General features: G+C 45.7%; 1 protein-coding gene across 2 annotated transcripts; it reads right to left on the bottom strand.

Moving 5' to 3' along the window:
- Window positions 1–315: 315 nt before the first annotated feature.
- On the bottom strand, window positions 316–8,163 carry ca6 (carbonic anhydrase VI). Of its 2 annotated transcripts, XM_036532241.1 has the most exons (10): window positions 7,652–8,163; window positions 6,675–6,854; window positions 6,098–6,246; window positions 4,802–4,897; window positions 3,220–3,286; window positions 2,940–3,097; window positions 2,222–2,348; window positions 2,053–2,136; window positions 1,834–1,866; window positions 316–1,093 (listed from the first exon to the last, which is right to left on the bottom strand). In XM_036532241.1, the coding sequence occupies exons 1-10, from the start codon at window positions 7,737–7,739 to the stop codon at window positions 477–479; spliced, it is 1,599 nt and encodes a 532-aa protein (XP_036388134.1). In that variant the 5' UTR covers window positions 7,740–8,163; the 3' UTR covers window positions 316–476. The 2 variants fall into 2 exon arrangements, with proteins under 2 accessions (XP_036388134.1, XP_036388135.1); XM_036532242.1 differs by lacking the exon at window positions 1,834–1,866.
- Window positions 8,164–8,479: the final 316 nt, after the last annotated feature.

Below are 8,479 nucleotides of genomic sequence, written 5' to 3' on the forward strand. Positions count from 1 at the left end.
TCAGCTGAATGTTCTTTTTACAGCAAAGTCAAGTTGTGCTATCGGGGCTTGCTTCTGGTGTGGCTGCTCTTTATATTGAGTTGCAGACTTGAGTATCTCCACTGACAGTTACAAGATTGCCTCTGTTTACTTTTTCTACTGAGCAGCATCATTGTGTAAATTATATCTGTATATTAAATTTCCTGGTTTTAAAATCACACACACACCGACACACACATTAACACCTGCATAAAACACACGCATACACTCATTAAACCATATACACGACATTTCAGATTACATTGTAGATATTTATTTGATATTCTTTGTATCGTAAAAAATATTTCTCTGCTCCTTATCAAAAATTCCAAACCAAATCAGTCATTTTGTTCTATTCAGAATACGATTTTTTTCCCTTGGACTTCCACAATCCTCCTAACACAGTGGCGCCAAGTTTGAGAAACTGAGGGTGTGGGAGGGAGGCATGGCCCCCCAGCTCAGGGACACCTGTAATTGTTGGCAAGCTCCACCCCGCCGTACAGGCTGAGCTGGCCGATCCCCCAGGAGAGGACATTGCCCTTGGGGCCGGCGTTCCCACAGGCCGCCTGCTGCTGCACCTCGGCCTCGCTGAGCACGCGGTCCCACACGTTGACGTCCGTCAGGTAGCCCACGAAGCCGTCCACCTCGGAGATGCCCAGCAGGCCGTCCTGGTCCTTCCCCAGGATGAGGGCGCCCCCGCGGTGCAGCTCGTAGCCCCGCTGCAGGTCCTGCTGGCCCTGTGGCTCGCCGTTCGCCCATAGCGCCGCCCGGCCGCTCGCGGACGCCCAGGTCACGCAGTAGGAGCCCCAGTCCTGCGTGTGGAAGCTGTGGGCGAAGTTGACAAACTCGTTGCCGACCCACAGGCCCACCTCGTAGCCTGTGGTCAGGGTGAGCTCGTTGTCGTTAGCGGCGCTGGAGTAGGACAGGATGGTGTGCACGCCGCCCGGGAGCGCCCGCAGGTGTGCACACACTGTGAAGGCCTGGAGGCCCATATCGCGGACGGGGGCCACCCCCACATAGCTCTCAGGCCTCCCCTCAGGGAGGTGCAGCACCAGCGGGCTGAAGGTTCGCGGCCCTGAGCCATAGGGGACGAGAAGGAAGAAGAGATTCAACACTACACCAAAGATTCACTTTACATGGTCGATATCATTTACTGTTAAGCGATGCAGCACACAGGGTTTCAGATTCACTTTGGAATATGGAAAAGACTTCAGATTGCCCATCCCAATCACCCTTACAGTTGCAATAATATCATATATCAGTGGCTCTCAAACTTTTTTCCACAGTGGGGGCCTTGGGGCATGAGAAGATAAGAAAAAAAGCAATAAAATAAAAATCATGGAAAAATAAAGTACTTCAAAAAATTGTGAATAAAAATACAAAAGTAAAAGTAAGTTATCCAACAAAAAATGAATGCCAAGTTATTTTTAAGATAGTCATTTTCCCTTAGACCACCAGGGGGGTGTCCAGAGACCACAGTTTCAGAACCTCTGTATATTGTGTATGTATCGTGCCCTCCATATGCATATATACACCATTGATTAAGTAGGCACACAAAACATGATACAGCATATACTTGTTTCGGATACTGTTTTTCTAGTGAAAAACATTTACAAATGTTATGCGTAAATCCAAAGAGAAACGCACAGAGCAATCTTCTACTGTTCGCTAACAGTGAACTTTATTACAGATAAAGAAGGGTATGGCTATAATATGGAGGACACTGTACATATAACAGCAATAAATATAATGAGAACACGAAACCCCCGTCCACAGATCACTGCCCAGCAACCACCACCTAAAGGAGGCGCTTACCATCCGGGGGCGATAGTGACTCATCAGCAGAACCTGAGAGGACATGCAGGGAGTGAAGAGGTGACACAAAACTGAACACTGAGCACAGCCATAATATTGAGGCAAACAGGAAATGGCTATTGCTCATTTTTCCCCGGGGTCAATGCCACCCCTTTTTAGACACTGCTAGAACAAATGGTTATTGTTTGAAATTATGTTGAACATAGAACGATAACATACTTGAGGGAATGCGCTTTCCGATGTTTGTGATCATGTCCTCTATCTTCAGTAACCTTGACTCGATTTCCTCTTGCCGGCAAAACGCTGCAGAAAAAGTGTGCGTGACGAGGATCGTGTTAGAAACAGGTTTCATACGGTTATTGGTGAAACTTTTGTCCGAGATACTTACTGCCTTGGCTTAGCCGGGGCAGGAAAGAGGACTCCACCACGCGGTCGTTGAGTGGTTGCGCCATGCGGTAGTCATTCCACAGGGTTTTATTCTCGTGGTCCATTAGGGTGCTCTCTAGCTTCCTAATCTGAATAAACAAAGGAGACAATGATCTTATAACCACTTCATATTTACATACATTTATATTTATATACATATTCATATATAATATTCAGTTCATTATTTCTCTTTCTGAGGGTCAACATGAATGGCTTGATCTTTTGAGACCTGACTCTTGCCTCTGTCTGTTCCAGTAAATGTTAACAGTTGTGGTTTTTTACATAATACATAAACTCACTGAGCACTTTATTAGGAACACCTGTACACCTACTTATTCATACAATTATCTAATCAGCCAATTGTGTGGCAGCAGTGCAATGCATAAAATCATGCAGATACGGGTCAAGAGCTTCAGATAATGTTCACATCAACGATCAGTGCTCAGTGAGTGGAATTTTTGCATTTTCAAAAGGAATAGCGAGTACGTAGCTGGACACGGCCCCACTGGAATAATCTGGTTTCCATGTACATTCACATGAGGGAAGAGTGTGGCCTGTTCTCAGCAGGTTAAACCTGAGCCGACTCCACTCCAACTTTCACATAGAACCTACAGCGTTCTCTATGAGGAGGAATTTCCTGCATACGAAAGGGGCGCTGCTTCCAGGCTCCCAGGGCTTACCTGGTTGTGGGACAGCGTGATGGGTGTGTCGAACACAGTCCACAAGATGCTTTCAAAGCAGGGTGGCGTGGTCAGCGACCCCTGGTACCTGAAGAAATGGTTCAGGTTCTCCGGCAGCATGGAGCGCACGTTCACCGAGGAGATGTTCATGGACTGCCCTGAAAAGAGAGAGCGGGGACATGGACGGAGGCAGGATTTCAGGGGAGGGAAAGGGGGCCAGGGGGAGGGGCTTGAGAGGTCTAAGCCTATGAGACTGTTGACATGATCATCGGTGTATCACCTGCGTACTTCACCTTGGCCAGGTTGGAGATGAAATCACTGTAGTAGGTGTTCTCAAAATGCCCGTCCTGGAAAATGGAAACAAATCAGACGGAGAGTGAATATTTATCAAGCACAACCCAGTAGGTGGGTGTTCATTTAACATTTACACAGAGATTGCAGCTGGGTGAGCTGTGAGAATAAAGTAGCATGGTGTTTTTTATGTAGATCCACCCACTACCCCTCCTGCCCAAGTCATCATTTGAATGGTTTATCCATTACAGACATTTAATCATTTCTATACATAGTTTTTGTTTTTTGTCTTAGCCGACATGCTTATCCAGCGTGAATTAGCTTGCTGTCCTCCATTCTTCCTTTTCAACCCATTTATACCTCTGGCTCATTCAAGTGAAGTACCATAATTAAGGGCGTTTAATAGCAGTGACCTGCTTGGGAATTAAACCTGCCTCCTCTGGCTAACAGGCTCAGCTCTGTAACCACAGCATTGTACTGTCACACCAAACAGAAGCCAGATGAATAATCCATCTGATTTATATCACTGTACAAGTATTTCGCAGAGGAACATGTGAGTCTGTCACAAAAGCCTGTTTGACATCGCAGCACCCTGGTCGTGCAGCTGTCTCACTTAACCAGGCCTTTCCTGCAGCGAAATGGCATTACTTACCAGCAATCTGTCAGGCCTGACAACATGTCTGGTAAAAACCTTGAAACTGAGATAATGTATGCGCTAAGGCTGAGAAATCAAAAGCGGCGGGTGATTCACCCGCTCAGCGAACACATAGCGGGTGTTTCTTTACCTAACGCTAACGAGCAACAGCAATAACCTGGGGTTACAGGCTATCCATGCATACTTATCTCACTCAAGCAGACAGCTGTCACCAGACTTGTATGAAGGGAGGCTTGACGAGCCAGGCCTGACACAGAGCCGGAGCGCGAGCGAGAAGAGGTATGGCAGCACGACTGCAGTGATTACCTCCTGCTAATCCGTGGCTCCGACCGGGGGCTGCTGTCAAAGACCCAGACATTCCTGCAGGAGCCCCCTGTCACACTGAGTGCTGGCCCACAATCAGCTGACCAGCGCTGGCAGCACTGACTAACTCCACTGCCTTTCAGATTTATGGAGGGCGCAGGGTCAGCTGGTTTGTGCTTGGCCTCTTTATTTATGGAAAGGCTAATCATATATTGCTAAAGTAATGTGGTTTTCTGACAATTACTCACCTCTTACTGCCAAGGCAACGTTCACCTACCGTCACCTCCAACGATCTGAAGCTTTGTTTGATCTAAGGCAGCTGAATCTTTATGCACAATTTGGTCTTAAGTATTTCTGGGGACTAGGTACAAATTGGCTTTTAAACCAAGCCAAAAATATCTAGAGGGAACGATGTTTCAGTCACAGTACACTATTTGTGTGTGTGTGTGTGTGTGTGTGTGTGTGTGTGTGTGTATGTTTGTGTGTAATGTAAAAAAAGCTTGATCACAATCACAGCACGTGTATGTATGTCACAGAGCAAAGCTCTCTGCATGTTCCTGTGCTGAGAGAGGGTGAGAGCACACACTCCACAGGCCTCAAACGGTGATCTCACCTCATAGAAAAACGCCAGCACCGCCAGGCCGTCCGGCTTATCCCTGGCCTCGGTGAAGCTCTTGTACTTGTCAGAGTTGTAATGGACGACATGCAGCTGCAGCAGGGGGATGGACGGAGAAAAAAGGAAAAGCGAGTGGATGATTTCTGTGACATGGCAGAGCGTTCACTGTTTTACGTGCTGCTTGAGATCCGAGATTTTGGGGCTTTGCTGTTTCATGGAACGAGATTTCGAGCAGATTCATGAGTGGCCTTAGCACCATCTCTACATGGATTTCACAGCATGGGAAGAGAGGAGATGCTTTTGACAAAAAGAGCACTGTCATCTAGTTTGTAAATGCATCCTGATTAATCAGCTCAAATGGGAAATACTCCATTAGCAGGCCAATGAACACGTTACCTTTTTTTTGCACCCTTTAAATGTAATCAGTTTTCAGTAATTTGTGAAGTGGTGTAATTTAGGGCTCTTTGCTTTAAGTTATGCAACACTTTAATTTACCCCCAGTTGAGGTTTTATTTCCAAAGCTGCTATAAGCAGGTAGCTTCAGGCAGGGACTTGTAGATTTGTAGACTGCTTTCTATATCAGATCAGCCCCATGGCTGCTTTCCACAACCCAATTTAAGAGAACCGCAGATAGAGGCGGAGAGACAAAGAGAAACAGATACACTATTTACTCCTTGAGTGTCATTACATGAAAGAGGAGAGACAGAAGCTAAATGTGATTATAAATTGGGGTCACCGCAAAAAAAAAAAAAAAAAAAAAAAACATTAATTTAACGTCGTCCCTTCCACAAGGTCTGCTAGGACAGAGTATAATTCCGATTATGAAGAAAATTCGGGCAAAGGGTCGCTGTTAATACCAGCTCTTGACGAGTCAAACCGTAGGGCGCGATTGCAAACATGTGCTCGCCACGTCTGAAGTAGGCTAAAAGGTGTGGTTGTTTTGTAGGGCCGCGCTATACGTTGTCATACGCGACATACCAGATTTATTGCCAGTGTAATAAAACTTCACACTTGCGCAACCTGTGCGATGTCGAGAAGAGATCGGTGGAACGGAAAAACAAGACGGTAGCGTTTTGTATCTCCACCAACACTACGGTATCAGTGTAGCCTATTTCACTGCTTACGGGCAGTAAAAAAGAAGCAATGCCGTGCCAAACGAATTTCAGACAGTGTACAATGTTTTCAAGTGTGTCTAAATGGAATAAAACTTAAAATGGTACATAAACTGACTTGCAGGAATGTGTTCGATTTGTAATATGTGTATTGTCAATAAAAATGAGTTTCCCCGCACACCTCGGCCATGTAGCGGATGCCGTCCAGGGTGTGTTCAGCCCCGCTAGCCTCAAGGTCCCATCCACCCCAGTGCAGGTGCATCTGGACGGCCGTGTAACGTCCAGGGAGTCCCGCGGTGATCACCATGCTCGGTGGCAGGTCGATCTGGACTGTCGAGAGCAATGAGAAAGGTAACTCATCCAACAGGAAACTCATCCATGACCTTATCACCTCTTTTCTAATCATTTCATCAATCTACGTGTGTTGCATGTGTGTTTTTTCATGCATATTAATATTATATTATTAATTGTGATGTTTAGATGTTATTTAACAACTTGATAATTCATAGATACGGACAAGGTCAGTGTGGGTAGATTGAGCGTTCCCCTCGAACTTCCCATATATGCGCACTAGAGGGCAGCAAATATCAATGAAACTGACTGGCTATTGTTTACGAGTGAGATCTACATACTATTCGATTAACTAAGATGACTCCAAAATACAGTACAACACCAGTGACCGTAAATGCGTTTAAAGTGGGATTGTCTTAAAGAGCAGAATTTTATGTCGGAGGCAAACGTGGTGCATCCGGCGGTACCCGAGTGTCCGTTGTTGGTCATGAGGAAGTTTCCTCTCATATTGTCGTAGCCAGTGAGCTCCAGCATTGGCATGTCGGGGTTGTGGCGCACGTTTCTCCGTTGGATGTCGATAGGGGACTGTCTCCGCCCGCCGCACTCTGGGTATGTGTCCGCCCAGTGCATCTGGTCTAGGGCCCCCTCTAAGTGTCCCGAAAAGACAAAGACCGAGACTAATTAAAAAGTAAGACTTCAAGAGGAAACTTTGCTACTTTGTTTTGTTATCTGCGTGTACAAACGTATTTAACATTCTCCGTGTTTTGGATAGTGCGCTAGTGGATCAGAATGCGTCTACGGTATATGCAGCAATATGACAGGAGTCTAAGTGCGCATACAACTGTTCTCCCTGTTAGCTTTAGTCAGGGACAAAACCAATTATTATTTTTTTATCATTTATGATTACTCGCTTATAAATTATACGATTATGTAGTAAGACTTAACAACAAAGATAAGACTAACGGCTTTTTTCTGTCAGCTTTGAAAATGTAGACAAATTAGACGGTGTCTAATTGTAGCGTATTTACGTTTCCCTAGATGTAAAATGTGATGGTGAAAACATAATGTCATTTCACCATCAAAACACAGTGGCTGTGTGAAGCACCTAATAAGGATTACATGACAAAACATGAACAGAGTATCACATGTAATTTATTCAATGTTATAACACACCAGTATTCATGGAGGCATGAATACATAAAAAAAGTGCAGTACAGATTGTCAAACTACAGAAATAACTTGAGAGAAATTAAAAAAAAAAACAATCAGCCTGTCTCTGAATATACATTACACGGGGGAGGTTTCAGTTAATTAGGAAGCCAGAGATTCAAGAAGTGCTGTTCAAACACACTACCGTGGGAATACTACCTTAGAGGTGTGAGAAGTCAAAAAGTTTCAACAGGTGAGATACCTGCAGGAGGACAGGTAAGAAGGAAAGCTTTACCTTGGTAAGTCCAGTGAATTCCTTTGTCACCTGCGAAGGTGAAGCCCACCAGGAGAGCGTGTATGAGCAGAAGGCAGAGGTACTCCATTGCTGCAGACGGTGTTCTCAGCGGGAGCGAGCCGAGCTTCGGGCGTTTAAAGGGGCGCTGCTTCCTCCGCGGTGTGATGGAACACAGCTCTGTACACTCCCACTCCACAGGCCCTTGGGCTAGTCAGTCCGCTGCTGCTCGGTGCTTTTTTTTACACCAAAACCACCCTGATATCGATTTCCTGGTATTTCAGCAACTGGTTCCCACACAGAGAGGAGAGGTCCCTCTTTTTTTTTTCATAAGGCAGCTCGCGAAATCTCAACGGATGTGTCGCATGAAGCAACTGCTGGTGTCATCAGCGTTCCTTCAAAAACCTCAGAGAGAAAGCTGTCAAATCTACACAGCTACACTGAAGATAGTGCTTTTGTGTTCTACTGCTTTCTCTTTTCACGCTACACACCCATGCAACTGGTGTGACTTCCGATCTCACTTTCAACCCTAATGCCATGCCCTGAAAACAGGATAGAACAAGCCAGAAAGAGTGGCAAGAGGAGGGAACAATGACAAAGCACAGCCTTGTTTATTTACTTTATTCAGCCTTTATTTTACTGGGATGGTCCGCCAGCAGCTGGTTTCACCTCTGCAGTGACAACCTGTGGGAACAAGGTGATAGGGAATGCAAGAGATGGCATACCCAATCAACTGAGTGAGCTGATTGGGTGGTGGGATGCAAATAGCCAGTTTGGGCATTTAAACGGAACAGCCCTCATAGGCATAGGTTTAGGAGGGGATGGGGGGGA

The sequence above is a fragment of the Megalops cyprinoides genome, chromosome 6 (assembly GCF_013368585.1).
Source record: "Megalops cyprinoides isolate fMegCyp1 chromosome 6, fMegCyp1.pri, whole genome shotgun sequence".
NCBI lineage: Eukaryota > Metazoa > Chordata > Actinopteri > Elopiformes > Megalopidae > Megalops > Megalops cyprinoides.

Bases quoted from the DNA above. Each gene is read 5' to 3' on its own strand.
- ca6 (XM_036532241.1), bottom strand. From the start codon at position 7,739: ATGGAGTACCTCTGCCTTCTGCTCATACACGCTCTCCTGGTGGGCTTC. The intron at 2,349-2,939 runs GTAAGCCCTGGG...TTGTTTATTCAG, and splicing joins TCACGCTGTCCCACAACCAG to ATTAGGAAGCTAGAGAGCAC. The intron at 1,094-1,833 runs GTAAGCGCCTCC...CCTATGGCTCAG, and splicing joins GTCACTATCGCCCCCGGATG to GGCCGCGAACCTTCAGCCCG.